The sequence below is a fragment of the Protopterus annectens genome, chromosome 5.part0, assembly GCF_019279795.1.
Source record: "Protopterus annectens isolate FY-2018-M chromosome 5.part0, PAN1.0, whole genome shotgun sequence".
NCBI lineage: Eukaryota > Metazoa > Chordata > Ceratodontiformes > Protopteridae > Protopterus > Protopterus annectens.
Genome location: NC_056735.1, coordinates 557,179,507 through 557,205,545, shown reverse-complemented (window position 1 = coordinate 557,205,545; position 26,039 = coordinate 557,179,507). Strand labels below are relative to the sequence as shown.

Sequence of the window (26,039 nt, the reverse complement as noted above, 5' to 3'; positions counted from 1 at the left end):
CTTCTGCTCTATAATTCCTTGATATTAATCTATCTTGTAGGTTCATTAATTCTAATTTAAAGTTACATTGTGTGGGATTCAACCTGGAGGCTCAAATTGCTTGGCCTTTTATGATATTATTAAAAATATGCCTGGGGTGCATACTCTTTCTATGTAATAACGAATTTCTAAAACAAGGTTTTCTGTAAACACCTGTATTCAGTTGTCCATTACTAAGACGTTCAATATGAACATCTAAAAAAGCAATATTGAGATTTGAAGAATTTAAAGTAAATTTTAAAAAACAGAGGATGAATTAACTTGTTCAAAAAAAGTATCCAATTCTTGTTTGGAACCAGTCCAAATGAAAAATAAATCATCCATAAAATGTCTATAGAATGGAATATACTTCCTGAAATGTGGTGAAGGCAACAGTTTTTGTATTTCCCACCATGCCATAACAAGGTTGGCATAGCTATTGGTACAAGATGTGCCCATAGCTATGCCATCCTTTTGTAAATATAGTCCCTCATCAAAAATAAAAATATTATTCTCTAATATTGTCTCCAATAACAAACCTATTAGATCTATTTTGGCGGGTAAAAAGTCTGTATTCTGTGTTAGATATTGTTGGACACATTCTATCCCTATATGATTCGGGATGTTGGTAAATAACAACTTAATGTCCAATGTCACTAACAAGTATGCAAAATCATCCAAAAAATTCTTTGTTTCTTTGTATAGATCCAATAGAAACTGTTTAGAATCTCTAAGAATCAAAGGATTGGAATCTACCACTGGTCTTAATAGCTTTTCCATATAAACTGATATATGTTCTGTTACCCAGCCTCTACCTGCCACAATAGGTCTCATAGGTGGTTGTAATGTGTTTTTATGGACTTTTGGTAGTCCTTGTATGGTTGGTATTAAAGGATTCTCCACCAACAAGAAGTCATACATCTCATTCGCAATTATACCACTACATTTCAAATCTTCCAATGTATTATAAACACTTAAAATATGTTCTTGAACAGTTTGCATATTAACAGGTGTATAAAACATATTATCACTTAACATTTCTTTCAAAAGATTAATATAATCTATCCTGTCCAGTATAACCACTGGGCCACTCTTGTCCCCTGGTCTTACTGAAATATTATTATGATTCTTAAGATTATGCAAGGCCTTTTTCTGATCGAAAGTTAAATTACCTTTCTTAGAATGTGAAGATGTATGTGATACAATAGAGTATACATCATCTTCTACCATTTTGCAAAAGGCATCAACAAGCGGATGTAAATTAGGTACAAAGACACTGGGTTTACGAAATTGTACATTATGTGTATTAACAGATTCATTATTAAACATTAACTTAAGTTGTAAATTATGAACAAATAACTTGACATCCTAGATCGTATCTATCATATTACTATTAGAAGAAGGAATAAAAGACAGCCCTTTATTTAAAACTTCTAATTCATACCGGTCCAGGGGTCTGTGTGAGAGATTCCAAACTAAATTATTACTTTCTCCCACATTTTCTTTAGAGTGGGTTCTTTCAAGTCTCCTCCTGAAGCTTTCCTCTTCTGCCTTCCCCTGCTCATAGAGCGACTTCTGCCTCTTTTGTTGAAGGTGGCAATTGGGAAAGGGGTAGCAGTCCCAACTAAACTAGAAGTAGTGGGTTGTGAAAATGTTTTTCTACGAACAACCGGTTCATTGTTTAACTGTGTATCTGATGTAGATAATACAGAAATGTTTCTAGTCTGTAACTGTGAACCTAAACTGGTATTGCCATTATCAAGATTCTCTGAATTAATACTTTCAGAGTTGTCATTATTAGATTCTAAGCTTAAATGATCAAGTATTATAGCTTTAGTGCTGATATTAGTATCAAGGCTACAACAGGTATGGCTGCTATTAATAGCAGCATCAGGAACCAAAGCAACATCATTAGCAGATACATTCGGTCTATTATGAATATTAACATTATCTGTCAAATTTAAAACTGGCACAGTTGATACATTGCTATTATTATGAATTGCATTATATCCATTATTACCACCATGTTTAGGCCAAGTAAAGACTTGGCCGTGTGTAAAATCGTATAAATCTCTTTGCAATTTGTTCCTCTTCTGCTCAAGCAAGTGTTTTTCGTAAAGAGAAATGCTATCAATCAAGTGTTCAAACAAAGGTTCAGTGGCAATGTCTTTAAATTTGGTGAAAAGCTCAGTCTGTTGGTTCCGAACTAATTTCTGTATTCTATGTTCCTCAGGTTCAAAATATTAATTTAACAAAGTCATATAACTAATACTTAAGTCAATGTTAAGCTGTTGCCAACGATAAAGCAAGTCAGGATAGGGATTACCTGTAGTAGGCATCTTCAAAATCCTCAGCCCTCGTGGAACAATCCATTTTTTGATGCAAACTTCAAAGTGGAAGCGTTGCATCTGTAGCCATTTTAATTTTAACAAGTTTGTTTCCATATTCGAAAACGCAATATTAATTACTTCATAGTCAGCGTTATTTGACGGCTCGTCAGAGTTTGTGTCTGTGGATTTGAAACAGAGCAACGGGTTGACGTCACCATTTATGCATTCCATAAACCTAGACTGTGATGTTTTATCTCTTTCAGCCTTGTTAGGGTTATAGGGTAATTCAATAGAGTTGCTGGCTCGATCTGCCATAGTAGTCTTGTGGTAAATGTAGTTCGACAATAAAATAACCCAAATAACAAAAATTACCACAGAGGAAAACACAATTCTGAGAAGGAGGTAAATTAAAGAAAAAGTCATCTTTTATTGGCATTTTTTATACAACAGATCATGATGTTATTAATAATAATTAAGTATTAATAAATGTATTTTTATTTTTTTTTACTCAAATTGCATTATTGCAATTCTGTATGCTAATTTATTATGATGTCATTTTTTAATGATGCCTTGATTATAAATAAGGTGTTTCTTATTTACTGTGCTTTCAATGGTTTGATAAAGCTATCTTAGCGAAAGCGCTTACCTGTCTGTTAATAAACCTTTATTATTATAGAAGAAACACTATTTTTCATTTTTTGAGACTCTGGATTTGTACATGGTGTGAAGAGACAAGTCATTCATTATTTGAACAACTAGTTTTGTGTTACATCATTTGGCCTGAAAAGACTCATATCTGAAAAGATTCATATCTGATTTTGTTTATGCCTGCTTGACGCCCGTTCTCAGAAACCAGTTTAATATTTTTATGACTTTTTATTTAATTATTATACTAACTCACTTAGTAGAACAACAGGTTTTGCATTGCAATGCATTTTTTAACTATAAAAATTAAGAAACTCTAATGTCTGGGTTTGCTGACTGACTATAATCCTTAGCAAATTACCAAGAAATCTAAACTATGAGGACTAGGGAAAAATGTGAGGTAAATTCGAGTACAGGTTGTGCCTACATTTAAGAGTTTACAAAGAGTATATAGCAAACTGCAGAGTTCTGATATGCTACCATGACTTAATCACAATGAACTTTGTAACAACTTGTTTAAGAATGCTCCAAGAATGTACATTAGCAGATGTGAATTATCAAAGTAAGATTTTCAGTTACTTCTTCTTTCTGTCACAGTGAGTTAATTTATCCTACATAAACTATAATTCTTAAAACTGTTGCAGTTTGTGAAATGCTGCTCTAACCAAAGGGGCACATTTTACTATAGAGTCTTTTTGGAATGCTTGTATATGCATCCTCATTTCTGGTCCAGCCATATTACTTGTTAGTATAAAAATCTATACCACCTTATTACTATCGTTAAAACAAAGACAGCTGCACAAGCTTTTAGAATGTTAAAGAGAAATATATTCAGGAAAAAAAATTAACACCCAATTAACAATGTTTTCACTTTATGATATCCTCAGTCCAATACAAAAACAACCCTTAGTTCCTCATAAAAATAATCTTTCTAGCCTCTGGCTACACAAGTCTGCCAATCTGCTAATCAGATGACCGTTTTAAAACATTCCAGAAGTACAGTGAGGGTTGAAGTAATTTTATGTGGGATGTGGTTTCATTTGCAGGAATTACATTTAGACAGTGTCTTTGTCAGCCTTTTTTAACTGAATCAAGAAAAATGTTAACTTGCCACAACCCATAATGTGTAAACAAATGCATTCTGTCACTAGTTATGTTGTTACAGTTAAGAAACATGTTAAAATATTAAATCATGCAAGAATTAAACCCACTCAGTTTTAAACATTACTTGAAAAAATAGGTATCAGGAAATACATAATACTGAGACTATAAACAAATGTAATGTCACCCTGTAATCAGTCTATCTGGATCCTGGCATCAAAGAACCTACTATAAACGCATTAAATTATACATTTTCTGAAATGGTTACACTCACTGAAGCTCCTTGAAGATAAAGACCATGTGCGCCATCTGGTACCCCACTCCCAAAAAAAAAAAAAAGATTAACGTTGTTCTCTGATAGGCCCACACATTTTCTCTTCTCTGGTGTTCCACTGTATACCCATTTTATAAATGGAAAGAAATTCAACCTATAAATAGTTGAAGTCTCTCATATTTACTCAATTTCCACACACAGGATATTTGTAACAAACTGCTACAAAAATTAGAACAGAACTCAGAAAATTAATTCTGTTCTTAGCTGATATTTCTGTTTTCAGGTGAACACTGCATAACAAGAATGATTATATAAACAAAGCACGATTATCAAGCATATTCACCACAACCATACATATTTATTTGATTACGTTGAAGAATTCCTTACTCAAGCAGATTCACAGTTTTCGAATGTCAGCTATGTACGGCTAACTCTTCCCTTACCTGAAACATGCATAACTAAAAGGGACAACATGTTATGCCATTTTCAATTCTTTGTTTTTAAGAAATCTACCTCTAGTGTACTTAGATTAAGAGAAAATGATCCCCCTCCAAGTGCTTAAGCCGGAAAAAGCTCCTGAAAAAGAGCTATGGCTTTTTGGTCAGCATAGTCAGTTCTGAGAACAGACTGCTTAGATATCTAATTTTCCAGATTATAAGTGCATACTACAGTATGATTACTTATCCATGGGAAATGTACAACATGTCCAATTAAAAGGTACTAGCTAAAACATGCCCTAAAAAACAGTGGTATTTATCCATATCCTGCCATTCTCCAGCCAGACTGAAGTTGGAGCTTGTAGTGTCTCATGAAGGTATACACAGATATTCTAAGCTGATACATTTCTAAAGAAGGAGACTAAAGTGACTACTGCCCTAAAAGAGTGGTCCTTCACAGGTCCTTCCTGTTTTCCACATAACAGAATGGAATGGAATTTACAACCATTTAGCTGAGAAATTGTCGTCTCCTGCTTACCCAGAAGGAAGGACACACAGTTTTTTCTGAATATTTTTATGCTATTGTCATAGAAAAACAGTATTTGCAGCAGCCTGATCAAATGTAGGAAATATAAAATGATCTACCTTTTGTTTTGTGGGTCATGGAAGAAAACATGGATGTGTATGGTTTAGTTTGGCGACATCATCCAGGGTATGAACGACAGAATGGAATTTAGGATCAAATTGACCTTTTGAAAGATAAGTGTACTGCTCACTGCACATTAGGGCATTGGGCCCAGAGATACTTCTTACAGATTTAATAGCTATGAAGAATAGGATCTCAACCTCAGTATCTTTTGTATCATAAATAGAACGTATTGGAGGGATAGGTATGCATCACAGAGAATACGTCTTCTCTGAGATCACCTTCCACTCCACATAAAGTGAAATACTTAATTTACTCTTTTCAAATGTAATTTGGATAAATGTACTGAAACCCACATATTCACCCCTGGTTTAGCAGCCATGTCCCTCATGTGTAGGACAGCAAGTAAATGCCACAACATATCTTTTTACTGCCTACTTCCAGATTATTCATGTGCAGAATATAGGGGCTAAAAACTACAATGAGAATGTAAGGTTAGGACTTTTGAGATTCCCACAGATCAATAGCCTTGTAATTACTTACGTAACTATGACAGAAACTATAGTGTCACCCAATAAGTGAATTCAGCAGGGGAGGAGTTAGATTTTCCAGCTTGAAATTTATACTTCCAAGTGGTCATACCAGTTTTCAATGTGGTTTTAGGTATATAACTCACTTAAGGAAGTTATTTACAGTGGAATGTGTTAAAAAGGGAAGCTCCAGATGAAAGCAACCAGCAAATGCTGAAAGAATGGTTTTGATGGAAGTACAAACTATCACAGGGCCTCTCAGATTCTTCATTCATAACAAATCTGACTACATACAGCCTTATAGTGGGTCAGGTGTAGGTGAATGATCATAACTGTTCTACTCAAAAAGACATACAGGAGGATATGACAGACCTTGATAAGTAGGTGTCCAATGCAGGAAAGACCATCCTTGACTGTTTTTTCTGAAGACAAGACAATTGGCTTTAGTAGCTTGCTTTGAAGCTGGTGTCATTCTAGGGTATCTAGTTTGTGTGAGCATGGTATGAAATGACTGAGAAGCTTTCTTGATATGGCTTGCAACTCTATTATCACTTCTTTCACATTCTGAATAAAGCCATTGTGTTCCCATAGTGGCTTTTCTGAAGCACAACCTGTTTGCTGGACATTCCAACATAACCTCTAATTCAGAGCACATTAAGGCAGATGTACTCAATGCCAGAAGTCTTAAAAATCCCCAAACATTATTCTTGCTTTGTAAATACATTCATTATGTGTAATTGTGGAAACTGAAATTCGGTTCAGGGCAATGAGAGTCTACCATCTACTCCTAGGTTTACATAATATGTTGTTTAATTCCTTAGCCAAAATCCCCATAATCCAAAAACTGTTACCCAAGATTACTTTAATTACTGAGCTATAAACTGACTTGAAAAAAATATGATATGTCTCTTACTTGCTTCTTGCTTGGTGCACATGGTGTGATGGATTTGCAGTGTTCTTATGACACTCAGTCTTGCTGGCTGGATTCTTGCTAAAATTCAAAGTCTGATTATATTTGCATTCACAGTCTGTTGCATACAGAAACTTGCAGAATATACACTGATGAGAGAATATACTTTGCAGCACTTGTCTTTAAGAGCAGTAACCAATAACTTTTATAATAAATAAAACTGGACAAACGTTGCAGCTTAAAAGTACTGTTCCAACTTTACTTCTCATATAGTACAGATGATGTGAGAGATATAACATTTACCTCAGAACACCAAATGTGTTCCTACCATATCCCTAAACAACTGGATTTATACAGCTCTTTATATACTCTTTTTAAACATATTTTGGAGAATTGCTTATCCTGTAGAAACAATACTAAACTTCCTTGTTTAACAATGTCTTGTAAGAGACCAGCTTTTCTGACAGTGTGAATATCCTGTAACAGTGTCCTGATGTCCATGTAGAAAAACATATTTTTGAGGAAACACATTGTCCTGTATTCTATTTGGATCTTTGTATAAAACACATGTTCTTATGTCAATGCTGATAAGCATATCCTGTTTTATGAAGAAAAACATATTTTTGAGAAAACACATTGTCAGAGATCAGCTTTTCTGACAGTGTGAACATCCTGTATTTTATTTGGATCTTTGTATCTGTTCTTATGTCATATCCTGTTTTTCCATGCAGAAAAACATGTCATTGTTCTTTAAAAGCAGATTTTGCATTTTTGTTCTTGCATAACATCCTGCCTTGAGTCTGTAAGGGAATAATGTCCATTCAGCAGATTCCTTTTCCAAGCCATGGTCATTTAGTATGACTGCTGATCACATTTTACTTAAACTTTGTTTCTGCATTTAAGCAAGCCTTTTCTTTCAGCATATTTACAACATAATTAATTTCAGATTTATATTCATAAAATCTAACATGACTGATTTTTAGATTCCACAGTTCCAGTTACCCACTTTAATCTCTATGGAACAAGTCCTCTCATTCCTCTTAAAAGCCACCACCAGCACACCCATGGGACCAAATAAAATACTGCAATGGCAAGCTATTAGCACCAAATATGTTGTATCTGAGCCTATACTTAACCTTTTTAACCCAAACCTCTTTACAGGTTACATTCATGAAGCTTAGAAAACAGACATGGATTTTGACATTCCAGTGTACTGCACACACATTAAAAGTCTGTACAAGTGAAACATCTTGAGGAGTTCTAATTATGGTTGAAATACATTAAACTGGACAGTATATCCCAAACAGACCCTGGCTGTCAGGGAATTGAAACTATCCTAGTGCCTATAACAATTGGAAACAAACCCCTATACACTGAGTGCATTTATTTAAAACCTGACAATATTGCAAACGTGACAACTATCCAAATTAATTATCAATATTACGAGACTTTAATGCATCTTGGAACGCAGCAACAGCTCCCTGACAGCAACATCCACTCATATTTCTCCATGACGCATGGAAAATCCAATATCAGGAGCCTCAAATATATTGGACTGAATTCTCACAAGAAAGTCAAAAAAGATTCCATGAAAAGTTTCATTCAGAATTAAAAAAACTTCCTGTTCCAACAGTTACCATGCAGTTCCTTCCAAAACTGACGAATCACCTAAATTGCAAATAAATCTCAAAGCAAGACCAACCAACTCCTTTTCCATCTGACTATTTCAAACTCCTGGCTGACTTGCATCTTTTGTCTTCTTCCTCTCTAACCTTATTTTCTATTTCACTCAGTTCTTTCTCCTTGACAAACCTTCTTCCATTGCTACTCCCCTCTGGCATATTTACTCTATGTTCTTCCTCCTTACTTCTACCAACTAACATATATTTCATTTATTGATTGTATATAATATAAATAACAAACATAAGCACAAGTTTTTAATCTTCTTGGCGATGGACAAACAATTTGGTTTTTGGATGTTGAGTTAGGCTAAGACATGGTAGTACACAATTTTTGTAAGTTGAATCCATCATAAGAATAAATTTTCTAATAGTTATGTTCATTATAAAAGTAACCATCCTAGTCACATCAAGAAGAATATTCCCCGTGGCCAATTTATTCGAACATCACATATGCCAGTTTAGATGTCGAATTTGAAACTGAGATAGAATTTATCACTCTGTTATTTGCATCTAGGGGTTACTCTTTAGAATTATTAAACAGTATGGCTACTGAAATTCGTAACAAAAGAATTGACAAAGTTTCTTCTACATTAATGAATGGATTTAGTAAAAAGAAGGAAAATATGGATACTAAAGCTGGAAACTGCATAACTATATTTTGCATGGAAATGAGAGTAGGTAGTGGTACTATTAAAAACATTATAATTAATAATTGGAAAGTTATTGTGGGCAACAATGATTTAGCTCGTGTTGGGGATACCCCACATTTTGTTTCTAAAAAAACATGGGGATATTAAACATTTGCTGGAACATGATAGTACAAAAATTTCACCTGCCCCCACTTCAAAAGGTTTTAGGACATTTAAATGTAACAGTTGTAATAGTTGTAGGTCTATCCATGAGGGTCAATACATATTCCTTGAGCATACTACTAATAGCATCAGAATTCCCAGTAGATGTAGTTGTACTACTGCCAGTGTAGTAAATATTGCCATGGGTTCCGTATGGTCAGTGTTCTATGTTGGAATGACCACAAGGAGCCTGGGCAAGAGAATCAAGGAACATGTTTATGCAATAAGGGTTAAGGATGATAAGAATGCTCTATACAGACATTCTGTTACGTCTCAAGTATAAAAAGTTTATGTTCACCATTTTAGATCTTGTGAAACTAGATAACAGAGGTGGTGATTTCAAAAAACAGGTGGCAAAGAGAGAAACTAAGTGGCAAATTAGGTTAGCTGCCCACCATCCACCTAGTTTAAATGATAGTATTAATATAAAAAATGTTTGTTAGCTGATGGGAAATTAAGTATTTGATCTTAAATTTACAGCTTATGAGGAGTTTCTTACAGATTTGAAGTGTATTTTAAGGTGTCCTTTTGGATTTATGATAATTACTGTGATCCTTGTTTTAATTGTATTAACTGTGATTGGATGTTTCAAATTTCAATTGTGCATTTATTTAGAGTATTTTTTTAGGCTTTGGTATTTCTGAGGAAGTCTTCGGACAAATAGCAACTATTAAATATTATAATATGCTAAAAACATTTTTTGTAGTCATCCTTAAGTGCTGTTCCAATGTTTTTTAGCACTGGTGCATTTTACACTGGTTGTCAGGTTGTGCTCAGTTTTTGTATTTTTTTTTATCTGTTGACTTCTGTGCTTTGCATGCTTTAGGCTCTCCTTAAAAAAAACTCTTCACTACTTACATTAATCAATTTTTATTAAAAACTATGCATTTCTTCCCAATCCCTCGGTTTTTCTCTTTATTACATTCAATTTCAACGTAGCTCCTTACTATAATTAATTCATGAATATCATCTTTCACTTACCTAGCTTTAACAATTCAGAATTTCCTCCTTACTCTCATCATACTCACCAACTGGTAACTTTTCTGCTACTAAACTTTCTACCCCTATTCACAGTAATGCATTATATAATGCCAACAGGGTCCCTATCAAATGATAGAACACTAATTTGATGGAAAATCATTTGGCCGAAACCAAAACATAGACAGCTCAAAACATTGAAAACTCATTTGAATGAAACTCAAAACACTGAAAATGCTATATGCCCTTTTCCCCACGGTAGTGTGATCCTGGAGTTAGTATATATAGTTAGGGGGGTGTGGGGTGTAGCCCCCCACATAGTTTATGTAAATATTTTCTCCAAACAGTTATTCAGTGTAGTTATAAGTAACCATGTGTAGTGTTTAAAATGTATGAAGTATGTCTATATTTTGTCTACATGATTTTGCTTTAATTACCACGTTTATACCAATAAAGTTTGTCATCATATCAAAACTAAGGACCCACAAATAAAGGTCAACATCAAAGGGATATCCAGAGTACTGAAAAGTACCATCAGGAAAATAAAGACTTCCCATGAACTTTGGCTGGCATCTGAAGCTGATGATGATGACAAATCCTTCTTTACCTACATCACAAGGTTAACAAAATAGCACCTAACATTGCTCTAAACCTATTCAAAATGACACTAGCTAATCTGATCAAGTGGGTATTGCAAATATACTGCCATAGAAATTCAGTACAAATTTCACCCTGAGATGGCTATACAAAGACTGCATATACCCAAAGACCTCAAACTCCTTACATTACAACAGAACGCATGCTAAAAGTGCTTTCCAAAACAGAAATACATCCTCAATGGGAACTAACAGTATGCCAAGCTGCCTGCTAATACTAAACACATACTGGTGGAAACCTTCCTACAAGTATTCAACCTAAGCTTATCCACTAGCTTTGTCCCAGAGGTTTGTCACATAGCTGTTGTGATGCCACTTAAACAGGCAGCCCTACCATGCACCTCGGAAATTATGCACTCCATCAGTCTAACAAGCATCATCTGCAAGGCCATGGAATGTGCCATAACAGACCTGAAACACCAGGATATGAAAAACTTAGAAGATAGAAGATATGACCCCCCCCCCCCCCAGCTGTTTGGCTTTGTTAAGGCTGGATCCTATCTAATGAATCCAGTAATTTTATTTATGAGAGTAATACAAGCTGTGGGCAGTGCTCATGTTGTCCATATAGCATACATTGACCTTGCCAAGATGTTTGACACTAAAGCAATTGTCAAAATTACTAACAAGCTAAACACACTCCAAACTGATCCCCAAGTGTTTAGGTGGAGGGCTAACTGGTTGGGGGAGAAACCCCACATTGTAAAGGTGGTATGCTCATTCAAAGAGAGTAAAAAAATAACCAGTGGCGTACCTAAGAGTTCCATGCTGGGATATTTGCTGTATGGCATATACTTCTCTATTCCTCAGATCAAAAAATAGGAACTCTGATTAACCATGTTTGTTGATAATTGTAAACTGAGTGTTATACTTAAATCTCCTTCTGATATGTAGAATCAACAAAATACATGTTAATAGTTGGTGCACTGAAATCAGGCTAAAACTAAATGCTAAAACTGCAGTATTATTGCATTTAGGAAATAAACCCTCCATCAGGCATATAGTATAGAAAACACTCCACAACAAAATGATATTATGATATAAATATTCGTAGACAACTCCCTTTGCTTTGATCATTATGTTGCAACTGTGGCCAAGAAATCATTGTATATGGCACAACTAATCACAAAGGTTATTTCTTCTGGATCATGCAATGCCTTGCAATGACTATCCCTCCTCTGGAATAAACTTCCTAATCAGATCAAGCAATGTGACAGACTTTCTTTAAGAAGGAAATGAACAGTTGGATGTTATTCTCAAACTTTCCTCCCACAGTATGACTGGCCTTTCATTCCTTGAAAATGAAGGTCTAAGGTTGGATACAGGCAAGATGTAAATGACCACATGCTCCAGTTGTGTTGTACATTCTATGACTATAAAATATGTCTTCATTCTACACAACAGCATATCAACTACCTCCCATTAAGTCTCAGCTTCATTATTTTCCTCAAATACTTTACATCCCTGTTACCTCAGCAAACACTAAAGAGTACCACATTTTTCAGTTACTTATACAAACCACAGAAAACAGCTTGTATAGTATGACCACCTCCATCCTGTTAAGTTCTTGTGTGAATCATTTTATTAACATAATATACACATTTGTCGTACTTCTGCTCATCTAAATTATCTTCTTTAATAGTGCATATTACATTCATTTATCTAATGCTGAAATGTGGTAACAGCAAATAATATGAGAATGATGATTTCTGATATAATTGTTTCTGGATACTGATGTTGTTTTATTTATTTATTTATTTATTTATTTTTTGCTTATTTAATTAATTATTGTTTGTTTTTTTATTCCCTCTGGAAATCTGCATGGCCCGCCGCAGGCTTAATTCAGATAACATGCTTACCTCTCAACTGACTAGAATTTTGCAGAATGCCATATTATTGCCTAACATTTTTGGACTACTCCTCATAAAATTTGTGGCTTCCCAGCAAATCATTGAGAATCAAAGTCATTAAATAATAGCAGACATTAGAATCCTGTTATTCTAGCAACTTTCTAAATTTATAAGAGCAATTTTTAAAATCTCTCCCTGATTTTGGGCCTTTGCTTGCTCATTATTTTTTGTTTTCTCTAAAACTGAGAGATTGAAAGGTACTGACAACATATAAATAAATTCCCGGAACCTCCACATCTTAGAAACAGAAAGGAGGCAAAGCAGAAGAAGAAATCAAAGAAATAATTGTATCTGTCAAAAACTAAACAGGAAAAACTAAAACAGCTTACCATGTACAACCCTGAGGAATGGAATTATATCATCCACACGTCAGAAAATTTAAAGTACTTCTATTTATTTTATATTTATTTTACATTTGTTGACTGGAAAAGTCCAAAGTACAGTTTTGTACCTACCATAAATGTAGATGTTCGAGGATTCCATTGCTGCAGTCCTTACTATTGGGTATAGTCCGCATCCAGTCGGCCCGAATACCAGAGTATAAGGCTGACGTCGGTCAGGGCGCATTAGACTGACGTCAGTACGTCAGGGTACTAATGCGCATGACCGACGTCATATCCTCAGTCTTTTCTTGCCCCAGATGTCAGAAGACCCTAAAAAGACAAGGCTCAAAATACCTGCACCAAAAATATATACAATATATACAAGACTATATACCAAAATATCAGCATGTAAACTCACCTACACAACCACCCCTAAACACAGAGGGGAAGGAGGGAGGGTAAATTGGACTGCAGCAATGGAATCCTCGAACGTCTACATTTATGGTAGGTACAAAACTGTACTATGTTCTTCGCTTCCCATTGCTGCAGTCCTTACTATTGGGTAGAATCCCAAAGCAGAGGTAAGGGAGGCTGGCAAATCATAAAGAAGTAGGAGCTGACAACATGCCTTGCAAAACAGCTGTGGCAAAACCAGCCCTACACTTAGAGTAGATAGGAAGGTGATAATGCTTAGAGAAAGTATGCACTGAACTCCAAGTAGCTGCTTCCAAAATATCCTTAGTTGCCACCCCTTAGAAATGCTGTTGAAGTGGCAGTAGCCCTAGTGGAATGAGGCCTAATCCCAGCTGGAATCTCCTTGCCATGATGGGAATAACAAAATGCAATGCAAAAGCCAATCCACCTAGAAATAGTTTGTTTTGACACAGGCTTGCCCTGTGAACTCAAAGCAAAAGAAACAAACAACTGCTGAGACTGCCTAAAATCCTTAGTCCTGCTTAAATAATAACGCAATTGCCTGTGTACATCTAAAGTGTGCAAAATCTTTTCCCTTTATTTTGGGGGTCTGCATAAAAAGTAGGCAAATGAATAGTTTGGTTTAAAGCCACACTAGAAACCACCTTAGGCATAAAGGAAGGATTAGTACGTAATGATACCCTATCCTTATGGAAAATCAAAAGGGCTCTACTGCCATAAGGGCCTGCAACTCAGACACCCTTCTTGCAGAAGTAATAGCCAACAGAAAAGCAGTCTTCCATGACAAGTATTTCAATTCAGCAGTAGCTGCAGGCTCAAAAGGTTGTAGAGTAAGTTTTTCCAACACAAAATTGAGATCCCAAGCAGGAGTAGGAGCTCTACGTGGGGGTCTTATATTCTTTGCCCCTCTAAGAAACTGCTTGAACAAAGGATGCGAAAACAAAGGTGGGTCACAATCATAGTGAGCTGAAATTGCTGCAGCATGAATCTTAATGGAAGAGAAGGACAAACCTTTGTCCAATAACTCAGTAAGATATTGAAGAGCCACACTCAAATTAAGCTCAGAAATCTCCAAATTCTTTGCTGTACTCCAAAATAAAAATCTCTTCCATTTTTCTGCGTACACTCTCCTTGTACTGGGTCTTCTAGCTTCCATAATCACATTCAAAACTTGTTGAGGAAGTTGAGACCTGCTGTGTTTCAACACAGAATATGCCAGGCTGTTAGATGAAGAGAGTGAAGCTTGACATTGAGCAGATGACCGTCCTTCTGAGATAACAGATGGGGAATCAGAGGTAAAGGCCATGGAGGCTTCTTTACCAGACTCCGTAGTAGTGGGTACCAGTGTTGCCGAGGCCAATCTGGAGCTATCAAAATCATCCTTGGCCTGTCTTGTCTGACCTTTAATAGTACCTTTGGAAGAAGAGGCAGAGGTGGAAAGGCATACACATGAAGGTTTTTCCAACTGAAAGACAGAGCATCCACTTTCCAAGCTGTGTGATGAAACCCCTTTGTGCAATACTTTGGCAGCTGGTGGTTTAGTGGAGAAGCGAACAGATCTATGTCTGGAGTTCCCCATGACACTGTCAATTTCTGAAATACATGAAGATCCAGTTTCCACTCGTGGGGATCCATGATTTGTCTGCTTAACACATCTGCTAAGGAGTTCTGTGCTCCTGGCAGAAACCTTGCCTGAAGAGTTAGTTGCAAGCTTAGCGCAGTCTCCCATAAAATCATTGCTTGCCTGCATAGAGGATAAGAATGTGTTCCCCCTTGCTTGTTGATGTACCACATGACAGTTGTGTTGTCTGTTAGAATCAACACCTGCCCTGGAAGAAGTAACTCCTTGAAAGCCATTAATGCAAACTGGACTGCTAACATCTCCTTCATGTTGATATGTAGATGCTGTAGTCTGGCAGGCCACTTGTCTTGTATCCACTTTCCATTTAGATGAGCTCCCCAAGCAATGTCCGAGGCATCTGTCGTTAAAATCTGACTTGCCTCTGGCCGGGTCACAGAGAGTCCCTTGTTTAGGTGACATTCCTGAGCCCACCACAAAAATTCTTTTTGAAGGCAAGGTATTATTTGAATGACAGTGTCCAAATCCTGGCAGTGCTGTGTCCATACATTTTTGAGATACCATTGTAGCTTCCTCATATGCAGTTTGGCATTGGGAAGCACCAGAATACAAGATGCCATGAACCCTAATGCTTGAAGGACTGACCTTGCAGTCAGCACGGACTGATGAGATAGTTGATGGAAGTAAAGTGATAGACTCTTTTGTTTGTCCGGGGTTAAAAGGCCATCTGGGCTGCTGTATTCAGTCTCACACCCAGAAAGCACATGTCTTGAGAGGGTACTAGACTGGACTTTATTTCGTTCACAGAATACCCTAGGCATCTTAGCACTGCTATAACATACTCCAGATGCTGTAGAAGGTCTTCCTTTTCTTGAGCCAGGATCAGGCAGTCGTCCAAGTAAGGATAGATTTGAATTCCTTGTAGCCTGAAGTAAGCTATCACTGGAGCCAGAACCTTTGTGAATACTCTGGGCGCAGTAGATAAGCCAAAGGGCAATACAGAGAACTGATAATGAGAATTTCCAGCTCGAAATCGCAGATACTTCCTGCAACTTAGCCTTATAGGCACATGAAGGTAAGCTTCCTTGAGATCTAAAGTTACCATCCAGTGATCTTTGCCCAGCAGAGGTAAAAGTTGTTGTAACGTCAACATCTTGAACTTGGGAATGTCCAGATAAGTGTTGAGGAGAGATAAATCCAAAATTGGTCTCCACGTGTTCCCCTTCTTTGGTACTAGGAACAGGCGAGAATAAAATCCTAGGCCCCTTTCTGATACAGGGACTGGCTGAATGGCCCCATCTGGAGTAACTGAGAAACTTGCTTGTGAGCCTCTTTTCTTTGTGGAGGAGGAACGTCTGGCATGCCTTTGAAAGGTGGCATTGTATGGAAATAAAACCTGTAACCGTGGTGAATGATATCCAACACCCATCTGTCTTGAGTAATTAAATCCCAATTTTCTTTGAAAAGAGACAGTCTTCCTCCCAAAGGAGCTGCCAGACGAGAATCTACTGGCAGCTGAAAAGGCAGGTCATTGGGTCTGTTTACGAAAGGACTGACCCCTGCCCTCACCAGAAGTCTGAGCAGGTGAACTCGCTGATCTAGGCCTAAAAGAACCTTGAGCCCTGCCCCTACCACGTCTAGACCTACCCCTAGACTGGGAATCATAAGCAGGATATGTCCACCCCTTAGCAGGCCAATTTCTACTAAACTTCGGTGGCTGCACCTGCAAAAAATCTTTAACAGTTTGCATAGACTTAGCTTTGTCCTCCATTTTCTTTAAAACTGCTTCCACAGGCGATCCAAACAACACATCAGACTGTAAAGGAGCATCCAAAATCCTTGTCTTAACATGCTCAGCTAAATTCTGATCCTTCAACCAGGCATGCCTGCGAAGAACAGAACTAGTAGCAGCCACCCTCGAGGAGGCCTGTACAGCATCAAAACCACATTGCAAAGAATGCTTACCCACTTGTTCAGACACATGAACCAAATCCAGCAACTCTTTACACTCAATACCTTCCGCCAAAGCATCCACCTTAGATTTCAATTGTGAAAGGAGATAATTTTGATATTTTAGCATGTGAAACTGACAATTCAACGCTCTCATGGCTAGAGTGGAAGAAGTATACACTTTCTTTCCCCACCTATCCAAAGCCCTTGCCTCTTTATCAGTGGGAACAGGATTTTTAACCACAGAAGCTTTAACACCTTTATGCCCCTGAGAAACAGTTTCTGGGTCCGCCCTAGGACTCTTAAACAAATACTTATGAGCTTCGGGCACCCTATAATACCTATCAGGTTTAACAGGAGCAGGAGGCAAAGAGTCAGGGTTCAGGGAAGCCTCTGCAAAACATCTTCCACCACATTCAACACAGGAGGAATAGCTAAGGGCCTATGCTGGGGCAAAAACAAGAATTCCCTAAGCCTTTTCCTGGAATCAGAGTAATCCTGGCCTTCCCATTTAAAATGCTCCCTCATGGAATGCAGAGTCTCTGAAAATGAGAAATCCTCAGGAGGAGAAGCTGTAGGAGTGGAATCATCCACATCAGAATCAGAATAAGTAGGATACTCCTGCAAGTCTTCCGCAGAAGACTCTGAAGCCTCTGAACACTGTTCAAAACTATCAAACTCCGGTTCCACCCTAGGCCTCTTATCAGGCGGGGCATAGAACCTCTAATCATAGTAATCAAATCTTCTGCCATTTTAAGCATATGTTTCTTAGGTACAGAACCCGAAATGCTAGGAGAAGCCCCCACTGAAGCTGAACTAGGCCTACCTCTCAAAGAAGTTTTGGCAACAGAAGGAGAGGCTTTAACTACCTTGGGAAGAGAGGGAAGAACAGTTACCTGAGAAGCCCCCTCAGCCTGGCCTACCTCCTGAGAAGGCACATCCTGTAATAGTAAAGTTTCTGCCTGAGACTCCATGGAAACTCCTGGCAAAACCTCTGGCTCCACTGAGCCTTCTAAAGAACCGACGTCCGGGACTGCCGGTTCATCAACCCTAGGCTTCGCTGATTTGTCCTTGCGCTTCTTGGACGAAGCGGGCGTCGGAGCATCCGACGGCATTTTATAATTGCAACGCTTCCCAAACACTAACCTGGCACAGTCTAACCTCCTCTTAATAGTGCGTTTGTTAAACCTAGCACAAGAGCGGCAACCAACAACGCCGTGCTCAGGCCCTAAACAAGGTATACACAAGGTATGGTAATCCCTATGAGGTATCTGTTTCCCACAAGAAATACAGTTATTCACTTTTTCTGACATCCGGTTAAATACTGAGGCAAGAAAAAACCAAAATGTTCCCCAACGGGGTACTTAGCCAACTCTGTTTCAGTCTGAAACTCCGGTTTCGGAAATATTTCAGAACGCCAACCTGCACTCGCAAAACTGCTTCTGCATCGGACCATGCGGCAAAAAAGACTGAGGATATGACGTCGGTCATGCGCATTAGTACCCTGACGTACTGACGTCAGTCTAATGCGCCCTGACCGACGTCAGCCTTATACTCTGGTATTCGGGCCGACTGGATGCGGACTATACCCAATAGTAAGGACTGCAGCAATGGGAAACGAAGAACATCTAGGTTCCACAGAGCCTGTTTTCAGTAGAGGCCTGGGGAGAAATGCTCCAGATGCATGTCTTTAGAATGTGAGAGGAAACCAGAGTAGCCGGAGGAACCCCATGCAAATGCAGGGAGAACATGCAAATTCCACACAGAAGGCAACCCAGCCGAGAATCGAATCAGAGAACCTCTCGCTGTGAGGCTGCAATGTTAACCGCTGCACCACTGCGCCACCCTAGATAATCATGTTGATAAAGTAGATATTCAAGAACATGGGAAGCTGACTGTAAAATGGATGGCTCACAGGAGATAAGAAGCATTATTTCATGAGAATTTTGAAGGATGATTGAAATTACCTCTTTCAAAAGGAGCCAGTGTCAAAATCATAAACTAAGTTGATGGTAAAGTCACCTGAGAATTCAGCTGATGGGTGAGGAAAAAAAGTCTTGAGCTGGTGCTTAAGAAAAATCTGTACCTTATCAAATATGAAGAGAAGATGGCAGAATAGGTGGATCAGGCCTAGAAACTCATTAAAATTGGATTATAATTTCTGTTCCTTTGACATTTTCTTGTGACACTTTGAAATTCAAGTAAGTTGTCACTAGATTCCTTTATAATACAGTACACTCATACTAAATATCTCTCTGACTAGTAGTCTCCTAGGAAATAAGTAATTCATGTTCTGCAACCATCATAATGGAAACAGGTTGGCATTATGCAGGCATTTACTGACATCTTGTTCCAAAGATTGCTGATTATGTGCAAACATACATTAACACAGCATGCTGAATAGATCTGATAAAAAATGCAACATAACAAACCTTGTTTATTTATATACTGACACTGTGCCGTTCCCATTTCCTCAGTAACGTGTGAAATGTTTTAACTCATTAACACCTATACAGTGTGGAATGTCAAACCATTTGCAGCCTACATAAATCCTTGCATTCCAGTACATTTTCTGAGATAAGCAAATGTAAATAACAACTGTACAAGTAACAATGTTATCAGTAAAAAGTATTCTTCACAGTGATAGTCTATTCATTCACCATCTTTCCATAAATGCAATAATGCATTATAATGCACATAAAACCAAAACTATGTTTTTTCTGAACTTTCACAAAAATGTGTCATATCTTAGAAACTGTATAACCTATCCCTATATTGTTAGAACAGTTTTGTTAACCATAAATAAGCTTTCACATGGTAGCAAGAATTTCCTTTTTGGGTACAAATGTATTGAAATATTTACAGAAATATGAAAGCATCTGTTTAATTGTATAATTAACACTAAAATAATGCTAATTATACAACTAAATATGGATAACTGCATAATTAGTACTCTTGTTATTACTAAGTAAAAATATGTATAATTATCAGCAACAATAAAAATAATACTGAATATCTCTCAAGATGTGTAACTTACAGTGCAAATAGCAAAGACAACTTTCTTTAACATTTAAGGTTTTATCTGATATCATGCAATACTTTATAAGTCACTTGGCTTCAGAAGTATTAAATACACATGGACATGCTTCTTATTTTCACAATTACTAACAAATAACCAGCAATGTCTTATTTTCACAATTACTAACAAATAACCAGCAATGTCTCTAGTATAGAGTGGTATAATTGAACATTGACAATGCAATTTCCTGTCTCTTACCATGCCATTTCACACCATGCCCCTCAATAGTATGGAGATTTCTCAGTTATGAAAATATAAATATGAATCCATGAATAATAAGTGATAAAGATTAATGTCTCTACTGTAAGACATCCTAGATTAACAATCTTAGTGCCATTTTGTTAATTATTTCTTGCCCTTTCTAATACTGCATATTATTAGCTGGTAAGTCACTTAAAGAAGTCAGGCCCAAAACTTGTCTCAATGCTATAAGGAGCTATGGCTGTTATAAGGAACTATGGCTGTTAACATGCTGCTATAAACTTGAATAAGAAATGGATATCAACTATTTTTTTCAAAGAAACACCCACTTTACATTTTTAAAAAGCATGTGTTGCATGTTCATCATACCTCTCTTGAGGATTCTTCCATTTGATTGTCAAGATCTTTGATTTTCTGCTCAAGCTCCTCCATATTGCTAAGGACATGAAGACGTTCCTCCTCAATGTAAATTAAGTCCTGCTTCATGTGTTGATCTGTCACTGTATTAAGTGCCTGTAAAAACAAGAATTATAAAATATCATAATTTCACTAAGAAATGTCAGCGTACATCCAGGTCAGTATTTCAATTTGGAAATGGAAAATAAAAAAATAAATGTATTTAGCTACAGGTTTAAATTCAGGTAAACAAATAGGTTACATATTATGCATAACAATGTCATCATATCTAAGCCTGTGTATGTATGTATGTATCTATATGTATATACGTGAGACTAAGTAACAACTCATAGCATCGCTGATGTCATTATGCACAACAGTTCTAGAAGCTTTCTAAGGTTGCAAAGCTATACAATGGATGGGGTTTTGATTTGCAGTAGAGTACTACCCTTGCAAATAAATCAAATGCAGTAGGCTAAAGGTCCTTTGATCTGAAGATATTTTTATGTTTGATATATTGAATTCATCCATCCTCATCTCTGTTTACATCTTCTGTTTACATAACAGGAACAGTAAAATACCATCAGTGAAGTCAAATCATGCATGTTACTCCTACAGAAAAGAAAAATCCCTTCTTATTAAATATTCCAAACCCATTTGAAAAGGCATATAGATATTCATGGTCTTCAATGCACAGCTACACCTATAATTCCATCTTTCCTCAAAGTAAAGGCCAGTTACTAGGGGGTAACAAATACAGTTACTAAGCATTCCTAAAGGACTGTAGTTAATGAAAGTTATAATCTGTCTTAGCCCCCTTCAGTAATACACAATGACACCAAACATACCTCTCAACCTCTTAGTGTAAGAAATTTGGACAAAGCCTGACAAAATGGGGGCAAAGGCCCAAAAATAGGGACAGATTTTAAATATTGCTGTTATAAACTTAGAATGTTGACTGAGTAAGGATTTAAAGCCTGAAACTCAACTACATATCATTATTTAATGACTTAAATCCTCAGATCATCCCAGTGATTTGAAAGAAAACCACACATTTTATGAGGGTAGACAAAAAATACAAGTCAAAAATCTGGACATTCTGCAAAATCTGGACAGTTGAGAGGTATGACACCAAATGACCTCTGACAACCTTTATTAATTTCAGATATAACTTTAATAAATTATTTCAAATATTAACGGCAAAAGGAATGACCTTGCAACCACAACATGAAAATCATTCTAACATACCTCAGGGCAGGTTACCTGCTCACCCTGTCCAAATAAGCATTATGCAAACCTCCACTCACTTATTCTTGTCAATCAAGCAGCGTCCTACAGCTCCCTTTCTTCACCAAAACACACAGCATCAGCATCCACACCAAGAGTGGGAAACAGAAGAGGGACACGCCTGCCCCTTTTCTCCATCCAAAACCTACCTCATAACCATACCAAGCAAATTAACCAAAAGAATAAAGGGGAGAGGCGGGTTGCAAATTCATAACAAAATGTGATTCCTCTTCCCAGTTACAGCCCTATAAAACCTAGGTCACACCCTACAACTACCTTACTTCCTATAAAGTCCCCTTAACAATTAACCCATTCCTTCCCAAAGTCATGGCAAACCTGCCTCTTTTACTTAATCTCAGCCCCCTTCCCTAACAAATCTCCCAGACCCCACCCTCAAATAACTCACTCTAACCCTCACCAAAGATGTTCCTGGACAAATTTGTTTTGTTTCCAAACCTCATTTACTTTTCGATTTTATATTTTTACATGCATCACAAACCATTCCATCATCTACTCAGAAAAGGCAACCAGATAAAACAAGATAACATGAAAACATGTATATTGTGCTTTAAAAGCCCAGAAGTGACAGACATTACCAAAAACACTTGGCTCCACTGTAACTTTGCCCTAGCAGCATAACTGCTCACTGATCAGCAGTCTGGCAAAAAAAAAAAAAAAAAATCAGAATAAAGATAAACATATATCTCAGCTGTCCCCGGTTTTCAAGAAAGCCCCTGGTTCAACCTAAAAATGTTGCTCCATCCATCTTAAAATTGGTGATTTCTTTGTAAAAGGGGTGGGTTAGAATAAAAAAAAATAATGATAATCACTAAAGCTATAGACTTATTTTACTTGAGAAAACACGTTAATTGCTTTTTATTCTGTTAGCGAAGTTTGTAATGTCAATATTTAAAAATTGGCCCTAACTTATGGCCTTGGTCCCTGATTCGGGAGACAACAGGATGAGAACTATGATGAAGACACATTTATTTATTTGTTTGACTGACTGACTTACTTAGTCATGTAGTCTTTCATTAGAACTGGTGATTTACTATGTATATAACAAAAGAGAGAGAGAGATTTTAATGGTAATAAAAACTTGTGGAAAGATGAATATAAAAGCCCAAGCATATTTGAACAGCGCAAACCTTCTGCTTCATCACACCCTAAGAAGTTTTGCTGCACTTACAAAGTTTACCTCCATTATACTTTATCATACTCTTCATGCAAAACGATTTTAACTTCATTAATGCAGTTTGTGCTTTTGCTTTGCTCCATTCTTTGCAGCGAATTCCTGTATCGGGAACCGCAGCATAAAAACATTACAGAATTGTGTCCGCACAATGAATATGAAGATGCTTTTGTTTGAAAATGGTCTTGTAATTTAACTTGTCCTTTTCCCTCCATAATGGGTAACTGGAGATCTTAACTTTCCACATTCTCAAACTCTAACATGGATCTGAAAAATGGAAATTGCACTTAATACTCAAGAGCTTTTTGTCAAAAAAAAAAAAAAAAAAAAACTTGCATTCCTTGTGTTTCAGATCACTGTACTTAAGAATGCTAAACTACAAGGATGCAATTTTCATAAAGAACATGGAAAATGTCTTTTATAATATCCAGTGCATTATCAATATACCCATAAGGCCATTTTGTGAAATACAGTGGACATTTTTCAATCTAGCTAGATGCTGACTGAATACAACAAATATAAAATCACCCAAAGCTACATAATGTCATTCATATATGCCTGGCAAATCATTCCATAAATGCTGCCCTGAACATGTGTGAACATGCTCAGAAATTGCCAAGTTAGGGTCACAGTTTGAAACCTAGAAACCCTAACAAAATGCCTGATGACACATTTATTTCACATCTCACTTCAAGAAATCAAGACTTGTATAGCAGTATCACCAGGAGAGTCAAAGTCTCTTATCTTTACATGCTATGAGATGGGTCCATAAAATGACGGTCAAAGTTAGGTAGTGCAGAGAAATAAAAAACTACATATACCTGTTCATATAACACTAGAAGTGATGGTTATGAAGTCACATGGGGATACTAGGACACTGTTACAGCGTCGTTTAAAAATACATACTAGTATACTAGCCCTCAATCTGCACGATTCATACCATAAATTATTTTGTTTTTATGACTTGGAAAAGATGAGAAGAAATTTGATAAATGTGTGCATTATATGAGTTAGTTTCTTCTATGTATATATGGACTCTATTCCAATGTTAGTCAGTTTGGGATAATTACACATATGTGGGCAAAACTCTTCTGCCTTTAGAGGAAATGAGTACCACGTCAAGTGATTATTAAATAGTGCCCCGTTTGTCTTAATTGAAACATGCTTCAATATGTAATCTTCCATTATCACGTAATAGCATTTTGTTGTTCTATTAAATTAATAAAAGATTCTAAAGAGAGCAATGCCTGAATGGGTGAAAGCAAATGACCTAAAATGAAACTGATTATCACATTCAACTCAACATAAGGCATGCTGCTAACTCCAGTTTTCACTGACAAGCAAACTTTGTGAATCTGCAAATGTCAGGTAAATGAAATAAAAACATTTTAAACACCTCTTGGTGAATGTGTATCACTCTGCTTATACCTGTGAAACTGGAAGAGTAGAACAAAGTATAGAACTTACAGGTATGCTGGGGCAAGACAGAAACATTATTGTGCATATGCACAAACAGTTTCTTAATTAAACTATGTTTCACAATAGCATGCACCACATTTTTGTTACAACTAATGTTAAAGTTGTCATATAATGAGCTTTTCCAAAATGCCACAAGTAACCTCTGCTGTACTCCCAATAATAACAGGTGCATAGTCATATATGCACACACTGAACAAATGACTGCAAGTGTGTGTTGTGGAAGAGTAGTGTGAGCCTGGGATCTAGATGATTGTCACTGTCAGTGACACCCCAACCCCATTTGCAAAAGCGGTTGTGGATGTTTGGAAATGGCCAACATAAGCACGCATGGATGCAAGTGCAAGATATTAAACATATATTAAAATGTTTGTAAGTATAACCCAATACTAGATAGTGCAGAGACTATATGCAAATTCACAGTCTCTGAAATATGCATATTAGTTTATTTCACCAGTTAAGCAGATGTATGGGAGCACAACTGTATGACAGGGATACTAAAGATGATGACATTGATAAACTGGAATGTTGCCAAACTTTATAACTGAATAAAAAGTGAGGAGGTGGTGCAAAGATTAAAAGATTACAGATGATGGGGCAGACACAGCAATGCGGGAGGATATTAAGCTAAAAAATACAGCTAGGAAAGTTACATAGGAAGGATGTGAACATCATATTGGTGGGACTGTAGAACAGACGAGAACAAGAAGTGTAGTGATTTTGCTAAATAAAAGTGTAATAGTAGATATAAGTGTAGTACTTAAAATAAATACAGGGAAATGGCTGATAGTTAAATGGAAATGAAGGGAGATTTATCTTTAACAATTGTATATCTTTAACAATTATATTTCAACAACTGGAAATAATAAGGGCTGCAGAAAATGCAGTGTTAATGACAAGAGGATATTACAACTTGGTCCTAGATGCAGGAAAAGCATAGGCCCTCTGGGAAAATGAAGATATTGAGAGCTTTTGTCTGAATATTCCTTGTACTAAAAAGTATTAATTTTTGGTTGCAATCATCAATCCAAACTGAAAGAATGTGTTCCATCTCTACCATTAAATGGCTTCTATTTCATGTGATCTGCATGCTTTAAAAAGGCAGAAGTGACTTTTTCTGTTCTTTGTATTCTTTGCATTTATTTAAGATATT

At 36.8% G+C, this 26,039-nt stretch overlaps 1 protein-coding gene across 1 annotated transcript in view; it reads right to left on the bottom strand.

Moving 5' to 3' along the window:
* Positions 1 to 26,039, bottom strand: part of PHLDB2 (pleckstrin homology like domain family B member 2) — a 1,258,236-nt gene that overhangs the window by 719,890 nt on the left and 512,307 nt on the right. The window contains exon 4 of the mRNA XM_044072445.1: positions 20,905 to 21,048. Coding sequence (XP_043928380.1) covers positions 20,905 to 21,048 — 144 coding nt within the window. The remainder of the gene's footprint in view (positions 1 to 20,904; positions 21,049 to 26,039) is intronic.